Below are 23,294 nucleotides of genomic sequence, written 5' to 3' on the forward strand. Positions count from 1 at the left end.
TCCTTGTCACTGGAACTTCTGATGACATCATATTCACTGTCCTCCACCATCTCCTATTCTTTAATGTTCTTCAACACCACTCCACATTAAACTGGTCATCAACAACACTCGACCTTCTGCTGGTCCTCAACACCACACCACCTTCCACTGGTCCTAAACACTAGTCAACCTTCTGCTGTCCTCAACACCAGTTGAGCTTCTGCTGTTCCTCAACACCACTCCACTAAGACAGCAGCTTGTGACATTAGATTTTGGTGTTCCAATTATAATTATAATAATTAATAATGACATAGCCTCAAACACAATGAAGTTGAGAGGCTATCACACTTGACTTCTGCTATAGGCTACTATCATTAACAAGGGTTGATAGTTTTCAGCAAAATTTCAGCAAAAAGACCTGAAATTAGCCCAAAGAGTTTGGGCATTGTTAAAGGGAGACACATTTTTTTTCTTTTTCTCAGTCTTTGTGTGGGAAACAAGGTCACAGTGGTGCACAAGCATTTCTGATGTCAGAATTAATCCACTCCTTATTCCCCCTTTCCCTCTCCCAATCTTTACAATATATCTTACAATAGAAATATTTCTGTGCACACACTGTCTGCACTTACACTCTGCCTTTGTTTGTTAAATTTATTAGATTTAATTCTAATTATTTGCTATAAAACAAGTCTTGGAGGTCCCTGAGGTTTTTTTTAATTAGCCTAATCTGGCAGCCTGTCCTCCCTGAGCATGGGGCAGTGTGATTCCTGGCCCAATGGGCCTCTATTAGTGCTTGTTCCAGTTTGACCAATAGGTGCAATAATAACTCTGTGGAGCTAAATGGGGCAGTGAGCACACTGCACCACGATTACGCAGCATCTAGAAATGCTGAAATGGCTTATATCTGTAAAATATATAGAGTTGTGAATGAGGACATTATGAAGCTTAATAGTTGTTGAAAGTCTGGGAACCCATCTTCAACTGGGTGACACCAGATAGTGTAATTATAAATAATTTCTCTTTTTATAACTGTATAATATAGAGTCAAAAAGTGCAACCGTGTAAAAAGAAACATATGAGTAACTAATGAAAATGAGCATCAGAGTCATTTCTAAATTCATTATAGTTTTAACCTAAAGTCTGTTGTATCAAATTGAAGTCATTATCTGTACTATAACACTTGAATTGAAGGGATCAATAAAGGTACATCTTGACACTTGAGTGCAAATTGTTCTTAGCAATTGCAGTCCTAAGGCTAAGGAACAACATCCACAACCATGGTTTCTATGTGGTACCGTCCACAGTAATCTCCATCTAAATGATGGGTGCTCTGAACAACCTCTCCCTGTGGACGAGCTCGTACTGTTTGAGACACAGCCCGATTCACGCGCTCTGTAAACAGATTTTCTGTACTGTGGCGCCCCCGTGTGGCTAACACAGGTATACACGCTGATATACACACTGTACCAATACGGAGAAAAAGGGTGGACTTTGGGACCATGCGGACGGCGGGCTGAGGTCAGTCATATGATCACTGAGGCTGAGTCAGTGTGTTAAACTGAAAGAGAAGCGCTTTGTGCAGTACTACTCTACGAACACACACACACACACACACCGAGCTTAATTAATGTCAGTCACAGGTGATTAATTTACCACTTTATCACAGGCATGACGTCACAGGCACTTTGTATGTGCGCGAGTGTGTTTATCACAGCGGTAATAATCAGTGTGTCGGTAAGTGCAGACTTTACACACACACACACACACACACACACACACACACACACACACACACACACACACACACACACACACACACAGAGTCATTTAATGTTTGTATGTTAATTATTCCAGTAACATTATAAAAAGTTGATATTAATGTAAACTTATTTGTGCACTACTATAAAAGATGAAATATTCAGTTAAACATTTACAGATCATGTGATTAATTATGATATTAATGTTAATGATTGTAATTATAAGTGCAGTTAAAAATTTTAAACTTCTTTGGTGTTGTGTTTTTTTGAGATAAAACCCCACATTTTCCTGTCATTTTAAACTTTATTTGTTTATTTGAATGTTTTAGGCAGAGCGCTCGTTCTCTATAGACTACAGTAATGACTGCTTCCTGAAGGATGGACAGTATTTCCGCTACATTTCCGGCAGTGTTCATTATTTCCGGGTCCCACGCTGCTACTGGAAGGACAGACTGATGAAGATGTACATGAGCGGCCTCAACGCCATTCAGGTGTAAGCTGAGAGCCATCAAACACAGTAACACTAACACAACCTCACTAACACACATCACATTTACTGAGTTCCTTTTTCATTAAATTAAGAAATTAGCAACACAAATAAAAAACAAAAGTCAGTCCAGAAAAGTCTGGAAAACTTCTGGAGGAAAGGACAAGAACCCTGTGGACTGTGACCAGATTCATTCATTCTTTTACCTAGAACAAAATAATTCTACAGTTAGAATTCATTAGAATTGTGAGTTATCCGATTCTATCTATAATACCCCCCCCCCCCCCCCCCCCCCCCAACATACACACACACACACACACACACACACACACACACACACACACACACACACTGCACATTTTGAAAACATACCACATCACCTTTTTGTGAAATTGTGTTATTTATGAATTTGTTCTGAAAACGTTTCCTCACCCTACACCGTGTTCAGCAAAGAGCTGATGTGGAAATGGAGCAGTGCATTATGGGATTTCTGTACCCACTAAGCTGTATTGTTTGGACACTACACCGTATTGTGGTGGTGTTTCAGTATCGCTGAGCTCACTCTCTCTCTACAAAAGGAGACATAGAATAAGGGGAAGTGGATAAGGGTGCATTTACTGGAATAAGGAATATACTGACGATACTGAAATTCTAGATCAGTATCATGTGGTACACATGTGTATTTTATGTGATGTTGATTGAAACAACACCACACATACCCCTGACAGTGAAACACAGATCGTCTTAAAGTTTGCTAACATCGCACACAATCTCTGGCTCAGTTAGTGTTAGGACATCAGTAGTGGATCAGTATGAGGTATCGGCCAATACTCAGTACTCTGTTGATGATATCGTACATAAATAGTGTATAGTTTAGTGACACTTCCAAGCTTTATAACTCAAAATAGTTAACTTTAGGAGAAACCTAGGAGAACCGAGGTTCTGTCCCAAATTCAGTTCATGTCTAGTCAGTGTTCTATCTACAATGTCAGGCTGACATTTAATCCTGATCATTTAATCCTGAACGTTTATTCCTGAAATAAGAGTTATTGCTCCCTTTGTGTTGCTGAAATTTTTTTTAAAAAAAACTTGACAGACAAAATTTTATTTTTCTGAAATTTGATCCAGAGATGACAACGTTTATGGTTTATGTATGCATGCATGTACAATGTGTGTCATGTTGCTGTGACAATATAGGAGATGCCCGAAAACTACTCTTTTCTGGTTTTTTTTTTTTGTTTTTTTTTATGCTAAATCACTGTTATTGGTCTTTGGCACACATCTGAGGAAGAAAAAAAAAATCCATCTCGTCCAACAGCATAATGCTTGAGTTCTTGTGGTAAATTTCTGTTTTTCCTCTCAGCCTGCTGGGATAGAAAGTGTTGTCCATACAAACTGATCCCATTGTATGATTTATTTTATTTACAGTAAATTATAATCACTATTACTGGAAATGAATCTTTTTCTCTAAACATCTATGATTTACTAAATCTAAAAATAATATTAACCAATATCATAACTAGTATCATTGCTTCTCTCAGAAATATGTCATGTTATAACACGTTGCTGTGGTCATTAACACTCTTGTTAATGTTACTACAGGTACGTGCCCTGGAACTTCCACGAGCCAGTGCAGGGAGTGTACAGCTTTGAGGGGGACAGAGATTTGGAACATTTCCTCCATCTGGCCAATGAGACGGGCCTGCTGGTGATCCTGAGGCCCGGACCGTACATCTGCGCTGAGTGGGAAATGGTGAGGGTTACACATCTCACCCATGAACATGACATTATTAATATACAGTATAAAATGATCCCATTGTATAAAATGAGTATAAAATGATCCCCACACTACAATCCCAAAGATTATACTTATAACATGGTTGTAGTATTCTGAAGATCTTCATAACACAGCCAAATGGACATTAAAAAAAAAAAACTGGCATATCCGGGTGTGCTGCAGGATGGCAATAAAATGGACACGCTCAGAGGGCGGATTGGGTTTCAGCGCGATTTCGGGAACCGATGTGTTTTTGCATTAACTGAAACGTGGCTGGAGGCAGCAGTAACTGACCGGCATAACACCAGCAGGATTCATCATCTACTGTTAGGATAGAACTGCTAACTCTGACAAACACAGAGGTGGCAGGGAATGTTTCTTTGTAAACAATCGCAGGGCCTCAGATGTTGCCGTTGTAGTCAGACACACAGTCAAAACCCGACCTTTTTATCTACCACGGGAATTCAGTTCCATCATCCTCACAGCTGTTTACATTCCACCTCAAGAGGGAAAATGTGCTTTGGACAACATATACAAATGAATTAATGGACTTGAAAACTCAAATCCAGAGGCTGCCTTTATAATTGCTGGGGACTTCAGCAGGGCAAAGAGGAAGAAGGTCTTGCCCAAATACCACCAGCACATTAATTTCCACACATGTGATGATGAAACTCTTGACCTTTTTTTTCTGCACGTAACCGCAATGCTCTCCAGAGAGTGATGAGAACAGCAGAACTCGTTACAGACAACAAACCCCCAGTCTACCGGTCACGGTCACGGTGCCTGAGGAAAGCACACAAAATTACTTCAGTCACCCACACAATTTATTCTCTGATGTGCCATCTGGCAAACGTTTCCAGACCATCCAGTCACAGACAAGCCGAACAGCTTTTACCTGCAGGCTATCAGGCTCCTAAACAGCCTGCAGACAGGTCATCTGTGTCCTAAATATCACCAAATCACCTGACACACTTTTCACACTTGTTTTCTCCCCTGCCCACTACACCGTTAGGCCACTGATGTTTTACTGCCTGGTATCATCGTATTAATTCTATTATATACTGTATGTTCTGTATTGCCTCTGTATAATTAAACATTTTATAGAATATATTTTAGGATATATTATATGTTTGTATATTATATGTTTGTATATTATCTGTATGTATATGGATAATGTGGGTGTCACGAAGAAAAGGCTCAGATAGATGCAATTGCAGTTAAGCTTTTCTTTAATAAGAGAAGCGCAAACAGGTCCAAATTGTAAGGCAAATTCAAGGTTGAGAAACGGGCTACAGTCAGGCGATCGACAAACAGCGCAAGCTAGGCAAAGACTTATCACAAGAATCAGAAAGGTCAAACCAGATCAATGAACACAGGTAAACAGGCTTGGTAACATCAGGTGCAGAGACAAACTGAGGAGGATACTTCACAAGGTTATGGTGAGTGAAAGTCTCTCTTAAAGAGTCTGTGTGTGTGCGTGATTGAGAACAGGTGTGCTCAATCAGAAGTCCGGTGAATGTGTCAGAGGGTGTGAGTTCTGCGGAGTATAGGCTGGGGCGGCCATGTTTGTAGAAGAAAAAATCAAGGTGGAAAAATAAATCAAAAGTCCAGACCTCAACCCCATTGAAATCTGTTGTGTTGTTTTTCAACTATAGCTAATGAGTGCCATTCAGTGTTACACATGTTTCTATTTGGAGATGAGCACAGTTTAAGAGAGGAAGTGGAAAGAGGAAATGGACAAGGGTTTATTAAAAATAGATTTGGTGCACAGCCTTTATTAGAAGGTACATACAGTAATGACTAAAAACTATAGTGTGCAAGAGGAAATGCCTCAAAAAGTAACTAGTCTATGTTCTTAGTAGAATGTCTCAGAATTTAAGGCTCTGGCTCATGTGATTGTGGTATCACTAGAATGTTGATCTTTTTTTAATGCTTTGTTCTAAATTCTAGAGTTCGTGACATGTTAACGTTCTTTCTAGACATTGAACATTCACTAAGTTCTAACAAGATGCTGTGATGGTCACAGGCTGTGTTGCAAACCCTATTGTTCTTATTGGGAGTTTATGTTTAACACTAACTAAACGGTAAAAAGTGCTGTCACAGAACCAGTTAACAGGCTAATTAGCAGTTAGTTATGTGAGTTCTACATAAATCAGCAAAATCAGTTAATTCCTGACCAAGATGCTAAACACATGACTAGTAGTTATGTATGATGTAAACATGCTGACTGCATGCTGTGTGTGTGTATGTTTTCAGGGAGGTCTGCCTGCATGGCTGCTCCACAACCCCAAAATTATCCTGCGGTCAGCAGATTCAGGTACATGTTAGCATTCAAACGTTTACATGAGAGCAGATTTTTTTTTAGCTTGCTGACTCCGTGTGTGTGTGTGTGTGTGTGTGTGCGTGTGTGTGTGTGTGTATGTGTGTAGAGTACATGCAGGCTGTAGGTGATTGGTTGGCTGTGCTGCTCACTAAAATGCACCCATGGCTCTATCAGAACGGTGGGAACATCATCAGTGTGCAGGTACATCATGCTAATCACAGGAAAACTAATTAAAGTATAATGTATAAACATAATAAATTGACTGTGTGTGTGTTTGTGTGTAAAGGTGGAAAATGAGTATGGCAGTTACTTTGCGTGTGATCATAACTACATGCGATCTCTTCGGTTGCTATTCCGGAACTTTCTCGGAGAGGATGTGGTTCTGTTCACCACCGATGGAAACACAGACAAAGAGCTGGCGTGTGGAAGTCTGCAGGGGCTGTACACCACCATCGACTTCGGCACTGGTGGGTGTGTGTGTGTGTGTGTGTGTGTTAGACTAATACAGCCTGAATAGTGCAAGGGTCATCAGCTGATGGACTCCAGTCTGGATGTGGATGCAGCGAAGTATTTCACTGGACTGAACGAAGTGCTTGAAAATATTCCTAACTGAGCCTATAAATGCATAAAAAAAGATCAGATTTTTGTTTCAGTTTATCTCATCACAAGCATTTATCTAATTTTTTTAGCTGAAGGAGGTCATCTGAGACAAGCTACAGAGAGAAATTAGCTCTGAAAATGGAGAGTTTTATTGTTTATTTTTATTCACCCTCTCTGGTAAGATTAGTGAACTGACAACATGACTTGTTGCATGACTTGTTTAAAAGTCCATTATGTGTTTATTCACTCTGCATCAGGTTCAGAACAAATGTCTCATCTGTTCAGAGTGTGTGGTGTTAGTCAAAAGTGTTAACATGAAACATAACCACTTCAAATTATCACATTTTAAGCCATAAACCAATCATTAATGGTTCAGCATTAAAAGATGAATGGTTCACAGTCATGGGTCATTTATTCAAACCTTTAAACAACAAATTTTGTCTAACTGGAACGTCATAATGTTTAGTTAAATAATCTAAAGTACAATTATGAAGCTGGAGGAGTTACAGTAGATAGATAAAGATGGCTAGACTGATCATTTTATTCAGTGTGTAAGATGTTTCTGTTTCTTTATCAGACACAAACATCAGTGATGCATTCCTTCGTCAACGGAGATTTGAGCCCAAGGGCCCTCTGGTGAGTTTACACACGCACACACACACACACACACACACACACACACAAACATTATACTTGTTTGTCTACAAGATGTAGCTACAGGGAGGTTTGAGATATAACCAGCAGGACTGTGGGAAGTTGTGACATTGCTGCATGGAAGTAGTGTAGGTGAGGCAGGGATATAACTGTAGGGAGGGTGCTAAACTAAATGTGTGTGTTGTGTGTTTTAGGTGAACTCAGAGTTTTACACAGGTTGGCTGGATCACTGGGGAGACAACCATGCCTCTGTCGACACACACAAAGTCAGTAAGATGTTGAGAGACATGATGAGCATGGGCGCTAACGTCAACATGTACGCTCGAGGTTTAAATTACACTGTTTATCTTATTTATATTGTTTTATGCATATTTCTTTATATTAATACAGCAATGCATTTCTTAATCACTAGAAGAAAAGAAGGGCGTTGTAGCTAGTTAAAGAGCTAAAATAACTAACCCAGATAATTATATAGTCCCTGTATCCGCAAAGCCACCAGTATTATGGATGAATCCTCTCACCCATTCCATGGACTCTTCACCCTCCTGCCAGCTGGAGAAGGTACAGGAGCATCTGTGCAACCACCAGCAGACTCCGCAACAGTTCCTTCACTGAGGCAGTCAGATTACTTAACACCCTGCTGCCTCCCAACACTCAGCTGGGCTAGTCAAACACCTAACTTTTTTCTAGGTTCTCCACATGTCCACTGGCATTTTCAATTCAATTCAGTTTTATTTATATAGAGTTTTAAACAATGGACATAAATTGGTCACAAATTTGAATTTGAATTTGTCCCTAATAAACAAGCCAGAGATAAGTGACAAGAAAAAACTCCCTGAGGAAACAAGAGGAACCTTGAGAGGAACCAGACTGAAAAGGGAACCCATCCTCATCTGGGTGATACCTGATAGTGCGATTATAAATCATTACTCATCTACACTCACCAAGCACTTCACCAGGAACACCTGAACACCTCCACATTCATGCAATTTAGTAAGGAATTATAATAATCCAACCTAGAGGTAGCAAAAGCATGAACTAGTTTTTCTGCATCGTGTAGTGACATTATATTTCTTATCTACATGTCACTTCGCTTCACTTTACTGCCCATGATCTGCGTACTTGTTGTTCTGTTCTGTGTATTTATTGTCCTGCACACTGTTACGTATTTGCACTTTATGTAGTCTTGCGTACAGTTATGTATACGTAGAAACCGGTGTGTGAGGGTGTGGAGGAAGACTCAGGAGGCCGGCAGAAATCTAGCAGAGCTCGGTGCTCGGGTTTATACACACCGTGCTTTTCAGCACACTTTCAAAAACTCAACAAAAAACAAACCAACTGAAAAGGCTCCGTCATTAACTCACGTCTTTCACTCTGTTCAAGTTCACGTTCCTTGGTGTGTGTGTGTGTTGCACACTCTGCCAATTCACTCACTCACTCTCTCTGGTTAAGGGAGAGTGAAAGCACAAAGAAACACAAATAAGTAGACTGGCAATAATAAGACATAGGTGAGTATCATCATGTGTTACCTGCCGGTTCATCCCGCCTCCTCTCCGTCTGCAGCTGTTGAACCATGGTCATAGAGAAACAACATTTCTTTCCGGTGTGTACAAGCTATATAGAGTAATGACAATAAAAACCCACTTGATTTAGTTCTGAAGTGTTTAGGAGAAGCAAATAAACACCATAAATCATTAATGTAAAAAAAAGGAGAAAATCAGAGAAATAAGAATAAATACAGAGTGTGACCTTACAGCATGGGCTCAGAATATGATCAGCTCAGAGCAAAGAGAGCGATGGATAAGCTTGTGTTAGCTAAGAGAATTAGCTGGGGCAGTGGTGAAGTTATGGGGTCAGGCTCAATGAAATGATTTAATAAAAATCTGATGAAGCAGTGGGCCATTTTGCCTATTTCATCTGTTAAAATCTTCACTTGAAGAAAATTATTTTAAATGTCATTGCAACTAAAGATTAATCATACAGAGTGTTATAATGAGTATGCATATTTTCTTAGCTGAAATTCCTGAAATGTGTAGTTTTTATCTACTGTAACTGTGGCAACATGTTTGTGCAAGTGTGCACGTTCAGTTAAATTTTATTTGCATAGCGCTTTTAACAATGGGCATTGTCACAAAGCAGCTTTAGAGAATTATTGTTGTTGGCCACTTTCTGCAGTCATTTAAGTTCTTTTGAACTTAAAGCATTTGAGCTGGCATTTGGTATTTCTTTTCAAACCTTTGCCCACCATGTTTTACCCAGGCCCACCCACTGTTTCTAGCCTCGCCACTGAGTTAAGGTTATTTGTTTCAGAGTTTAATAGTGAAATCTGTTTCTGGACCTTTAACTCAAGCTGTGTTTCTCTCTCTCCTCAGGTACATGTTTGAAGGAGGAACAAACTTTGGTTACTGGAATGGTGTGTGTCATTAAAATCACATTACAATAATCAGCTACATCTTTTCAATCCCTTTTTCTCCTGAATTTGGCTAGTGTACAGATTAGCCAAGCAGGCTTTCCCTGTGACTTAAGCATGCAACTGCTGCTCATGCTGTGTCACTGACCAGACATGAACACTTGGAGAAAAGCGCTAACTGCCTTCTTCAACATACATGAGCTAAGGGTTAGCACTGAGTAAATGTGAGGTTAGCTTAATGTTACCATGAGGTTAACAGTAATATTAGCATGAAGTTGATGTTAGTATGATGATAAAAGTAGTGTGCGGGAAGTTGGCTGATATAGTGAATACAGTGTGATTGGGACACATCCTGTGTTCTTTATGGTTATTTGTGCTTAATTACTGTTTAGGAGCTGATCATGATACAAGGTTCCGTCCTGTAGTGACGAGTTATGATTACGATGCTCCGTTATCAGAAGCTGGAGATCCAACTGACAAACTGCTGGCCATCAGAGATGTCATTAAGGATGTATGAGCACAAATCTAATCAACACTGTTTTTATGTTATAGTAGTGAATAATCTGTTAATAATGTGTTAATGATGTAACTAATTGTCATAGAATATCATATATATTGTATATATCTATTAATAATAATTAAAAAATTTATAAAATCTCTATATTTTAATATTTTCAGTTCCGTGATATTCCAGTCGGGCCAATGCCTCCAGCTTTACCAAAGATGGCGTATGGTTTTGTGATGCTACAAAAGGTGAAATGATTTTTTAACACCAGTTTAATAAATAAAGTAAATAAAAAAATTAATAAAAACAGAGATGGCAATATTAGATTTAATTTTTTTTTTTATAAATGTGTTCTAGATCGGTAATGTCAGTGATTTGTTGGAGATCTTATCACCTCAGGGTCCTGTTAAGTCTCTAAAGCCACTAACGTTTGAGGAGATCAAACAAGTAAGATCTGTCTGTCTGTTTATCCCTGTGTGTGTCTGTCTTCCTGTCTGTCTATATATACATGTACTATGTCAGGGTTTCCTCCAGGTTTTCTTGTGTCTGTGGGGTTTTCTGCAGGTTGTCCCCTTGGGACCATGGGGGGTTCCTCCGGGTTCTTAGCATGCCTGTGAGGGTTTCCTCTAGGTTTTCCACATGTCCACTGGCATTTTCAATTCAATTCAGTTTTATTTATATAGAGTTTTAAACAATGGACATAAATTGGTCACAAATTTGAATTTGAATTTGTCCCTAATAAACAAGCCAGAGATAACACTGACAAGAAAAAACTCCCTGAGGAAACAAGAGGAAGAAACCTTGAGAGGAACCAGACTGAAAAGGGAACCCATCCTCATCTGGGTGATACCTGATAGTGCGATTATAAATCATTACTCATCTACACTCACCAAGCACTTCACCAGGAACACCTGAACACCTACACATTCATGCAATTTAGTAAGGAATTATAATAATCCAACCTAGAGGTAGCAAAAGCATGAACTAGTTTTTCTGCATCGTGTAGTGACATTATATTTCTTATTTTAGCAATATTTCTGAGATGAAAGAAAGCGATCCTAGTGATATTATCTACATGAACTTCAAATGAAAGACTAGAGTCGATAATCACACCAAGGTCTTTTACTGCTGCACATGATGAAACAGAAAGACCATCCAGAGTTATTATGTAATCAGAAAGCTTACTTCTAACTGCATGTGGCCCTTTACATCTAGAAACTGATAACGATCAGTCAAATAAGACCTGAGCCAGGAAAGGGCTGTTCCCTTAACGCCAACAACATTTTCTAGTCTATCGAGGAGAATAGTTAAGAATTCTTAACATTTAACATTTAACTAATGGTTATGTGCTGATGTATCCCTAGGTGTGGTCTGTTTTATTTGGTGTTTTATTTATAGCTCTATATTAATCATTAACAGTAAAGGATAATGGTTCTCATCTTGCAGTCATGTTAGTTGAATATCCACATGTTTATAAGCAACAAATTTTATGTAATTGGACCTTTACTAATTTCAACTGAATACTGCTTAATAGTAATAATACAGTACAGTAATGTTGATTAAATTTTAGTATTACAAATATGTGCTGGTGATGTACATTATATATACTACAATAAATAATATTGTAATGTAATTTCAGTACTATGGATATGTGCTGTATCGGACACGGTTGCCACGGGACATTCCGGATCATACGCCACTGATCTCACCACTGAATGGCATCCACGACCGTGCCTACATCTCTGTGAATGGGGTGAGTGTGTGTATAGGTTTATCAGGGTGTGCTGGTGAAATACCCTGCATTATTTTGTGTGTGTGTGTTTGTGTGTGTATAGGTGTATCAGGGTGTGATGGAGAGAGACATTACATTGGTGATAAACGTGACAGGGCATGAAGGAGATCAGATGGACCTTTTAGTGGAGAACATGGGCAGAGTGAACTTTGGGCCCAAAATCAATGACTACAAGGTAAGAACATCACATTGTATTTGGAACACAACCCATCAAACACTCAGAGGTAGATGAAGGTCCTAAAGTTATGAGTTATAAACCTTAACTGCTGTGGGCGGTGTGGTTGGAGTGAGTGAGTTACCCTCTGTCTGGTGTGTACATGTTTTTCCAAACAGGGCATCTTGGGAAATCTGATCCTGGGTAATGACATCCTCTCGGATTGGATGATTTTTCCTTTGGATATTGATGGCGTGATTGCGAGTGGCTGGCCGCAGTCAGGATGGAAGGCAGATAGCAGAGAGGCAGGAGACACTGGACCTAGTTTTTATTTTGGCACTTTAAAACCCAATGGTGTCTCCAGAGACACCTTCATCAAACTTCCCGGCTGGACCAAGGTGCGTTAAATCCTCTTATGATAATCGCCAAACAGCTGAGGATAATTAGATTTACAGTTTATAACTAATGCTAACTAGCATAAGTATTGAGTTTAAGTACTATGCTATGGATAGTGAGTAGTGTATTAAATTAGTCGCTCAGTGATTAAAGCTTTGTGATGGTAATCAGAAGGTTGTGATTTCAAATCCCAGCACCTATACCTGTTGGGACCACCTTTAACTGTCCAACTATATCCTCTCAGTTGGAAGTCACTTTCGATAAAAGTGTAAATGTAGTTGTAAAATGTAAATATAGTAGAAAACGCAAACTACTGTTTTGCAATTAAAACCCATAAACATGTAAATATAAATGACTCCTATGTTTCCTAAGTATTTACACAGAAATACAGGCTTATGTATATTAGCTTGATAGTGTTAATTGAAATTTGATGGAGCTGTGATTTCAGCTACAGTGACATTTACAGCAATATTTTCTCAATTCTGTGCAAATGAGGTATGACGCAGTAAAGTGACAAATCCAAATTATCGTTTTGAATCATTCCCTGGATCACTCCTATAGTAAGTGTGGTCCGAAGTATACTATAGTACGTGTGGTCCGCTCACAACTTTAGTTCCTACCTGCGGTTAGTTTCCTTTAACTGTTTGATGCAAAAATGAAAGAAGCATGGTTTCATCTTATCCTGTCATATACACTCTCTCAATAAATTAGGAAGAAAATAAAGCTTGGAAAGAAGTAGCAGAGATTGTTGGTGCCTCTGGTGAGTGTACATAGCTAGTGCAGTTAGCTTGCTTTGCTAGTCTGAGTATGAAGCTAATATGAGCATGTAAAAGGTAAATCAAACAATCGATGTTCACACTGAATAGACTGTTATTTTGTGTTTAAATGGTTAGCTTTAGAAGATATATCTAGCTACTACTATTCCTCATCTGCAGTAAAAAATAAAAAGCAGCCCACAAATAGCACTTGCTGTACGCCCACAAAAGACAAACTACATGGGTGACTTGTTCATGTCATTTCAGATTTCAGCATCTTTGTGTATAATATTACCGCAAGCCTACAACCAACAAGTCAGCAATCTATTCTAATCTTGATTGAGAATTTGATTATGTGATCCTGCATGTGTTTGTGTTTGATTCAGGGTCAGGTGTTCATTAACGGTGTTAACGTGGGTCGGTTCTGGCCAGAACGCGGCCCTCAGCACACGCTGTACGTTCCTGCTTCGTTAATCAGCGCCACGTCAACTAACAACATCACTGTGCTGGAGCTGGAGAGAGCAGCCTGTCACAGACGAGTGGTGTTTACGGACCGCCCACAACTCGACAACATGGCTGTGTGAAACACACACACATGCTTCCCTTCACAATAATTTAAGAATATTGTATTAATATCAGAACACTGTTTTTGAAAGAGCAGTAAAAATTGGAAATATGATTCCTTATTATATAAGGATTATTAAATATTGTCACACACTGAGTAGCTGGTTTATCAGCTTCTGCTGCCATACACATCACTCTGTAGGTGTACAATTACTAACTGTAGTCAATCTATCCTGTGTTCGTGTGTGTGTGTGTGTGTGTGTGTGTATATATATATATATATATGCATGCACACACACGTATACATACAAAGGACTGATTGTACAGATAATAAAATAAAAATATCAAAGAAGAAAAAAGTGTGTGCTTGTGTGAAGTATGTCTATAAAGTAACATTCTTTTACTTTTAGTCGTCACTCATTGAGTCACAGATATGATGAGCTGGGGTGGAGAAACAATATAGTCTGAAAAAATTATTTACAAATAAAAATGATAAGTTGTGGCTGTATAAGTAGTATGTTATTCATACACACCCATTACTGTGAAACCCCTAATTTAGTTCAGATTCACATAATTAGTTGACTGGAGTCAATTCTCCCTCATCACATCCAGAATGTTCAATCTTCTACAGGCGAGCTCGTGCTCCGAAACTGCTTTCTGAAGTGTTGTCAATTAAAACAGCTGGCAACAGAAACAGATGAAAACACTGTGTGTAAATCTCATTGTAAACAGATTCAGTTTGTGAGTGTCTCAGATGGGTGTCTTTAATAAACTGTGCTCACCTGTGTTCACCTTGTTCCACCTCACAGGGTGTGCTCACCCTGTTCCTGAGCGTCCACACACAACTTCCTGATGTGAGAAGCGCATGCAGAAGTATAAATCGACCTTAAGTGTCACGTGATCTCAGTAAAATGCAGCTATTCCTGGAAGAACCCAGAGTTTGTTAGAGAATCTACCTAAACACACAGCATAATGAAGACAAAGAGTGATCAAAACAAGTTTGGGACAAAGTATCAGTCAAGATATGAATAATGTATTAGGTTTTCTCTTCTTTCTGTCAGGATAAAAACATCCTCAACCTCCACAATGAAAGAATGAATTCAATTAAATTAAAATTTTATTTTACAATGGACATGGTCACAAAACAGCTTTACAGAAATCTGGATATAGATTTAATTTGTCCCTAATGAGCGAGCCAGAGGTGATGGTGGCAAGGAAAAACTCCCTGAGACGACATGAGGAAGAAACCTTGAGAGGAACCAGACATCAAAAGAAAATCCATCCTCTTCTGGGTGACACCGGCTATTGCGATTATAAATCATTACTCATCCACAGCTGTATACTATAGGGTCACACAGTGCTACATGTGTTGAAAGATCTTCAGTATGACCATCAGGGTCATTTTTTTTTAATTTAATTAGACTTTTAACATTAAGTCTACAATTTCAAAGTGAAATTATTCACTGTTCAATGATTGACACTTGAGTTTAAACTGTTTTTTTGCATGTGCAATCTTTAGGCTATCCAAGTGAGACCATACACAGACATCTTTATGGTATCCCTGTGGTACCATCCACAGCAATCTCTCAGCAAACTTTAGGCTAGCTATGTGGGGCAGCCTCAGCAGCAGTGAGAAGTCAAGAACTTCAGAAACTTGGGGATTTAATTTGTGTCCTAATCTTCCACTTGTAATTCTGGCTTGGAAAGATCATATAAAGTGCAATCATAAGTTCAGGTAAATGTTTTAGATCAGGAACTTGTATTTACAGTAATTCTGATGGCACGTTAGGTTTTAGAGGGTGTTACTGTGTATAAGATCATATCATCTCATTAATACACCCATCACAAATAAAGTGTGTGTCAAAGACATAAGTAATTATGAAACACTGCATGTGTGTTACAGTCAAATACTAAGTGACTGGATGGTGTGATGAGGAGTTACTGTTACCACCCTGAAGTTGATTACTGTCATGTAACAGAATGTCCTTTTACAGCAATTTACCTATGATTTTTTATTCTGCAGCAACGTGGAATAATAAACTGATTATATAATGACAAAAGTTTCTTAACTCATTCAAATAAGTAAAACATAAGTAGAGATATAACCCAACTTGTTAAAGCACTAAAATCTTAAGTGCAAGATTCTATGTTATTTGCTAGAGTTGGTTACAGAGTTGTCTGGTATTTGTTTATGGAAACTGCTGGTAATTCAGACACACTAATGGCAGGTTATTAGTGACATCATGAACTTAATAATCAGGTTGCAGTAAAAACCTATTAAAGCACGTAATAAAGTGAAGCTGCACACTCGAGTGGATCTGTAGTCAGCATGAGACACACAGAGGTTATCTTCTGCCTTTTGCAGTGGTTTACACTGCTGCTTCAGGTACAATCTTCTTTTTAACAATAGTTTACTATTTTAATGTTTTTGCACTTTGCTCCATAACTGATTGTGGTGGGTAATGGTTTGTACATGTTACAGCATTCCATTGGATCTGAGTTCAGAAATGCGAGATACAGAAGCAGTTATGCAGGTAAATAAATTTTTACCATATCTTATTTATTTACCATCATATTTTACCAAAAATTTACCATCAGGTCTGTAATGATAATTTGATAGTATAATAATCATCCAACCAAGGTTCAAAGTTTCTATACATTTCAACTTCCCATTTCTTAAATACTGACATTTAATTTAGTTTTATTTGTACAGCACTTGTAACAATAGAATTCAGATTTATATTTAATATTTTATATCAGTTTATATTTAATACTGCTGTACAGATTTATGGATTTAGGTTAAATATTCACAGTATTTTGTCATATTGCTGGATTATTATTATCTTTATGAGTTTTTCTCTAGATTACTTACAAGAAAATGAAAGAACTGCAATGGACACAATTATCAACATCAATGACTATGAAGGTAAAATAAATATTAGTTTTAATGATGTATTCAAGCTTCTAATATTACAGTACCATGTTAAATTAGCACTTTCACAAAAACAAAACAAAAAAAACAAAACAAACAAAAAACAAAACAAAACAAAAAAAAAAACCTCCCCAACAGAGTTTTGGACTGATGGTATTCCTAGTTTGTGACCTACCTAGCCAATATCAGAATGTATTTTTGATAGACTTCAAAGCACTATTGTAAGTCGCTCTGGATAAGGGCGTCTGCCAAATGCCATAAATGTAAATGTAAATGTAAATGTTAAGGTAGCAGTATATCATGAAGTGGTCCAATAGCAGATTATAGTAGGATTTTTTTTTGTAATTTAAAGAACATGGATTAAGGTTAGCTTTTAAATATATAACTAATATACTAGGTATGTTGTTTTTACTGTTTGATGTAGCAGTGGATACGATGGATGGAGTGAAACTCAGAGAAGGAGATATTGCCGTCTCCAGCAGAAGTGAGAAAAGCTGTTTCGCCCAAAGCTGTTTATGGTCCAAATCCGTAGATGGACACGTTTACATTGCTTATACGCTCTCACCTGAGTACAGTAAGTTACATTTACATTGCTTATACGCTCTCACCTGAGTACAGTAAGTTACATTTACATTGCTTATACGCTCTCACCTGAGTACAGTAAGTTACATTTACATTGCACACAAACGCTCTCACCCGAGTACAGTAAGTTATGTTTCCATCGCATACACACACACACACACACACACACAATCTACAGCTCTTCTCCTACATTCCCATACTTTAGCTGAAGTGGATCGCCTAACTATAAAGCAAGGGATGGATCTGATTGAGAGAGATACGTGTGTTCGCTTTGTACCCAGAACACACCAGAGAGACTTCCTGGACATTCAGCCTAAAACTGGGTAAGAAAATAAATTATCGTTTAAATGCATGTTATCTTACAATAATAAATTAACGTACATGATGAAAGAAAATCTGTATACAAGGCAAATAAACTTGAATAATTCTTAATAAATTTTAAACATATAAACCCATAAGTGAAGAGTGGAGGCACTCTCATGTGGAATGTGTGGTCAGTCATGTTCAGTGTGTGTGTGTTTATTTTAGGTGTTGGTCATATTTGGGTTCGAGTGGAGGCAGACAGACTCTCTCCTTGCAAAGTCCGGAGTGTGTGAACTCTGGAGTTGTTTCTCATCAGCTCATGCATGTGCTTGGATTTGTGCATGAACAGTCACGCGCTGATCGTGATAAATATGTCACCATCATGTGGTCCAAAATTTGGAAAGGTAAAAAGACACACACATACACACACAGAGAGAGAGAGAGAGAGAGAGAGAAATACAGCGTTAGCCCGTTATTGATACGAACAGTTGTGCTACGATGGCTTTGGACTGCAATTGCTTTGATAGCTTTAAGACTGCAATTGCCACAAACAGTTTTGCACTCAAGTCTCCATCAGTGAACAGTTGATATCTAACCCAAGAAAATAGACTTCATGTGAAAACTATAATGAATTTCCTGTTTACACAATTGCACTTTTTGAATATATAGCACACAGTTATAGTGGAGAATTATTTATAATTGCACTATCTGGTGTTACCCAGATGAGGATGGGTTCCCTTTTGACGCTGGTTCCTCTCAAGGTTTCTTCCTCATGTCGTCTCAGAGAGTTTTACCTCACCACCGTCACCTCTGGCTTGCTCATCAACACTGTTCACTCCACTTAGGACATTCTGAACTACTTCACTATTTTACACATGATTCATTGCTTTTAGAATACATGTAAAATAAAATAACAGGATGTGCTGGATCAAGTGCTATTTTTTGATCAGTGATTATTGTGATAATTACAACTAGGACTATTCATGCAGCAATATACTCGACTCATTGCCCCAAACAACTTCTGTGGAGAGCTAAGTGATATGTTTGTGTTTTGCAGATCGTGTGAGGAATTTTGAGAAGTTTAAGATGAACAACATGGACATGCCTTATGATTATAGCTCTATCATGCACTTTGGAAAGTATGCTATTTAATTAGGGTCTTGCAGTAGTTAATACAACTGACTACATTTGTTGTATAGTATTTAATTTTTTTCTTACCTCCATTAAACCCTTTTTGGGTCACACATTATTATTTAATATAATAAAAATGAAATAATGAAAACATTAATGACATAATGAAACTTGATATGGTCACATGACATAACAAAAAGGTGTCCAATTCAGGAACTGTGCTTAGGAATGTATGACATCATTCTCTTATCACACTATTCACTGCTTTTAATGCACTTTACTCTGGATTTGACACAAATTTTATAACATCATTAAGCAAGTCCACTCACTCTCATTAACCACTATGAGACAATTTAAAATGAGCAAAAACCTTTCAAAACCACTCAATATTTACATTTTATAATGTACAGGTGAATTGAATTTTTTCCTGTGTTTGCAGGTACGCCTACTCTGAGGATGGTGATCCTACCATTGTTCCAAAACGAAGCTGGAACATTAAACTGGGACAGAGATTTGGTCCAAGTGAACTTGATGTCATGAAAATCAACAAACTCTACAAATGTACTTAGTAATGCCATTAAATTTATACAACAGAAAACAGCATAAAGCTAATCACAAACATGTCTATATTTTAAATGCTTAGCACTATTCATAACTAATTTATTAACACAATCCTTTGATAAAGCATTTATTTTAACTTTAAATGTCTGCTCTGAACCTGACACTTCTTATGTTGGACTCCTTACATATAAACATACACTAATTAATATAAATTAATAAATTATATCTATTCTGTTCTATAAGGTTATAATGTGGTTTGTAAATGACAAAAGCCAAAGACAGAGCACATACTTATTTCTAAAAACATCATGACAAAGATGTCATTGTGCCATAAGCATTTCAGTTAGGGTCAACTATGATTTGAGGCTTTTTTTCAAGCAGATGTGTTCAGTTTTATCCTCAAAGCACTGTATTCATATATTTTTAGAGACAATATTGATATTTATTTATTTTTTTAATGCTGCTACTGGAAGAAGTAAATTATAGTTTATAATTGTGCTGTTTTACTGTGACTTTAACTGAATTTGTTCATAATGAATTTTAGAAAACATTTGTGATTTTTGAAAAAAAAAATGCAGTGAGATGCAGGACGCAAGTACGCAAACTCAGTATGTTCTTTATTTGGGCAAATCCAAGAATCATAGTCAAAGTCTATAACACAGGCAGGCAACATCAAATGAGGACAATATGTACTCAGAAACAAGAGTGAGGGTGAAAACTGGAACAACACAGAACATGGAAACAAGAATGATCAGAACTTCACAGGATGAATGCAAGATAAGACTTCACTTCAGAGCAATCAAACACTAGGGCTTAAATACACAAACTAATCAGGAATTAACTGAAAACAGGTGAGAACAATCAAGACACACTAATCGAAGTCTTTTATTTTCCACTTGCACAGTTGACACATGGAAAACTGCACATTGAAATTCTTGTGATAGCTGCATTAACAAATTCTGGACATATATTACATGTCGTCTAATAAGCAAAATATTTAAGTGTGCAAGCACAAGGTATATACAGAGCAAAAAAGAGAGAAATTTTCAGTATACAATAATTTGGGTGGGTAGTGTACATACTAAGTGTGCAATGTGCAAAGTAGAGAGCAAAAAGATGGCTGTGTATTTATGCTCTCATCAACTGGCTGATGGCTTGGGGAAAGTAACTTGAGTCTATCTGTGCGCCCATGGATACTCCGGTAGCATGTGCAGGATGGAAGCAGCTGAAAGAGCACGTGTCCTGGGTGACTGCTGTCCTTGATCTTTTTTTGTTCTCCTCAGGAACTGTTTCAGGTAAACGTCCTGTAAAGAGGGCAGTTTCCTACCAATTATGAGCTCAAAAAGGTTAACGAATGACAAGACAGGGGTGCAGAAAAGACAAGAACCAAAAAAGAATACATGGCTCTATAAACATTTACATTTATGGCATTTGGCAGACACCCTTATCCAGATTACTTACATAAGTGCTTTGAATTCTCTATCAATAAATACATTCTGACACTGGTTCGCTAGGTCCCGGACTAAGAATACCATCAGTCTAGATACTCTTTTTGGGGGTTTATGTAGTACAAAGCACACAGACAACACAATGTTTTTTTAAAGTGCTAATTTAAGTACTTTGGGAAGAGCTTGGTCTTTAGACATCATTTGAAAACTGCCAGTGACTCAGCTGTTCAGACAAAAACTTAAAACAGGGAAGTAGTGCTGTTAGCCTTAGGTTTAGGTTTTTAAGCTAGGGTTAAGGTTTTGGGTTTAGAAATAAGGTTAAGATTAAGGCTAAGATTCTAGGGTTAAGGTTAGGGATAGGGTTATATTTAGGTTTAAGGCTAAGGTTCTAGGTTTAGGCCTAAGCCTTAAGGTTAGGGTGTTAGGGTTGGGTTAGGGTTAGGTTAAGGCTATTCAAATATTGAGCTCAAGACAGGAAAACTTTTTAATGCACGGGCTCAACAGTTATAGCTCCCCTTTCCTTAAAAAAAAAGGCAAAAAGAAAAAAAGGGTGGAGAGGGAAAAGAAAGGAGACAATGCCATGCTCTTTTCTGCCTACCTACACCTTTCTCAAGCTCAAGGTGGACCAAATAAAATCACACTGCACTTGGCTCCTAAGCACTATGCCCCCCCCCCCCCCCCCCCCCAAAAAAGAAAAGAAAAAGACCAAATAAAATTATAACAGTATTCAAAAATAAAGAAATTTCTTAATACAATCATAGTTAAACTTAGAAATAGAATTGAAGCCTGACATGAAAATAAAAAAAATGATTATAATAGCTTTTAAAGATAAGAGAAAGGATATGGTTGGGTATAGAAGGTTAGGGTTAGGTTAGGGAAAGATCAAGTCCTCATATGTTGAGTGTATGCTCTTTAGTGCACAGGCTCACTTTGTTCTATTCTAGAGTTAAAAAGAACGAGGCCAGACCCGTTTTCTTATACCAATACAAAAAAAAATTTTTTATATATAAATTGGATCCCTGGGTAAGGGTGATCCTTAAAACAGTGCAAATTTAAAATCCCCAAATGGTAAATGAGTAAATAAAAAATATAAATTTAAAAAAAATAAAATATATAAATAAATAAAATAAAAAGAAAGGATGCTTTTTTAAAATATGATTAAGAAAATAAAATCAATAAAGTTAAAATGAGAGAGCTAAATAAAAATACCCACTAAGTTCAAAGGGAACAGTGACCTGGAAAGGGACCAGGAGTCCCCATAAAGAAAGTAAAAATGGAGGGGGGGGGAAAGACAACATTATTTAAATAAAACAAGGAACCTAAGGGACCGGATAGGGCGTGCAGTTTTTCCCAAGTCAGATCCACACCCCATATCCGGCTGAGTGATCAAAGCACAGGATCCCGGGTGAAAGCTCCATTCAATGTCTGCACACTCCCATGTCCACATACAGCTCACATTCACCTGTAGATGTATCCATCTCATGGGGCAGATTTGGGAGTTAAGTTTATATCCTTGGAGCCAGGGTACCCACTCCAGTAGAAGAGCAGGGAAACAAAAGAGGGTCAAGATAGAGAAGGGGGAAGATTAGGGTTAGGGTAGGAATAAGGCTTGGGGTTAGGGTAGGGGGTTAGCAGTTAGGGTTAGGTGTGAGAATTGGGGTTTAAGATGGGAGATTGAGGTTGGGGTAGGGAGGGGGAAGGGAAAAGGGTTAGAATTGGGCTTGAAGTGAAGGTCATGGTTCGAGTTAGGATTAGGGTTAAATAGGGTTATGGGGTTGGGGTTAGGGTTGGGGTTCAGGGTAGGACGTTGGGGTTCGGGTTAGGATTAGGGTCAGGGTAGGAGGGTGGGGTTCGGGTTAGGGTTAGGTAGGGTTAAGGGTTAGGGTTCGGGTTCCGGGTAGGAGGTTGAGGTTGAGGTTAGGGTTAGGGTTCATGGTAGGAGGCTGAGGTTAGGGTAAGGGTCAGGGTAGGAGGTTGAGGTTAGGGTTAGGGGTTAGGGGTTAGGGTTAGGGTAGGAGGATTAGGGTTAGAGTAGGAGGATTGGGAGTTAGGGTTAGGTTAGGGTTAGGGGTTAGGGTCAGGGTAGGGGTTAGGATCAGGGTAGAAGGTTGAGGTTAGGGTTAGGGTTAGGGTTAGGGTAGAAGGTTGAGGTTAGGGTTAGGGTTAGGGTCAGGGTAGAAGGTT

At 38.2% G+C, this 23,294-nt stretch overlaps 2 protein-coding genes across 5 annotated transcripts; both read left to right on the plus strand.

Moving 5' to 3' along the window:
- The first annotated feature begins 1,531 nt into the window (after nt 1-1,531).
- glb1l (galactosidase, beta 1-like) lies at nt 1,532-14,482 on the plus strand. Its single transcript, XM_026911944.3, has 16 exons — nt 1,532-1,713; nt 2,066-2,229; nt 3,826-3,976; nt 6,257-6,317; nt 6,430-6,524; nt 6,610-6,790; nt 7,501-7,559; nt 7,772-7,893; nt 9,950-9,990; nt 10,380-10,498; nt 10,666-10,740; nt 10,850-10,939; nt 12,132-12,245; nt 12,328-12,459; nt 12,618-12,836; nt 13,976-14,482. The coding sequence occupies exons 1-16, from the start codon at nt 1,648-1,650 to the stop codon at nt 14,171-14,173; spliced, it is 1,887 nt and encodes a 628-aa protein (XP_026767745.3). The 5' UTR covers nt 1,532-1,647; the 3' UTR covers nt 14,174-14,482.
- A 1,990-nt stretch (nt 14,483-16,472) lies between these two features.
- LOC113525439 (hatching enzyme 1.2) lies at nt 16,473-20,055 on the plus strand. Of its 4 annotated transcripts, none has more exons than XM_053234388.1 (8): nt 16,473-16,539; nt 16,636-16,687; nt 17,017-17,079; nt 17,513-17,659; nt 17,873-17,990; nt 18,196-18,374; nt 19,028-19,109; nt 19,541-20,055. In XM_053234388.1, the coding sequence occupies exons 1-8, from the start codon at nt 16,483-16,485 to the stop codon at nt 19,668-19,670; spliced, it is 828 nt and encodes a 275-aa protein (XP_053090363.1). In that variant the 5' UTR covers nt 16,473-16,482; the 3' UTR covers nt 19,671-20,055. The 4 variants fall into 4 exon arrangements, with proteins under 4 accessions (XP_053090363.1, XP_053090362.1, XP_053090364.1 ...); XM_053234387.1 differs by having other exon boundaries at nt 17,510-17,659; nt 19,541-20,052; XM_053234390.1 differs by having other exon boundaries at nt 16,477-16,539; nt 17,006-17,079; nt 17,510-17,659; nt 19,541-20,050.
- The last annotated feature ends 3,239 nt before the right edge of the window (nt 20,056-23,294 follow it).

The sequence above is a fragment of the Pangasianodon hypophthalmus genome, chromosome 5, assembly GCF_027358585.1.
Source record: "Pangasianodon hypophthalmus isolate fPanHyp1 chromosome 5, fPanHyp1.pri, whole genome shotgun sequence".
In the NCBI taxonomy this organism is placed as follows: Eukaryota; Metazoa; Chordata; class Actinopteri; order Siluriformes; family Pangasiidae; genus Pangasianodon; species Pangasianodon hypophthalmus.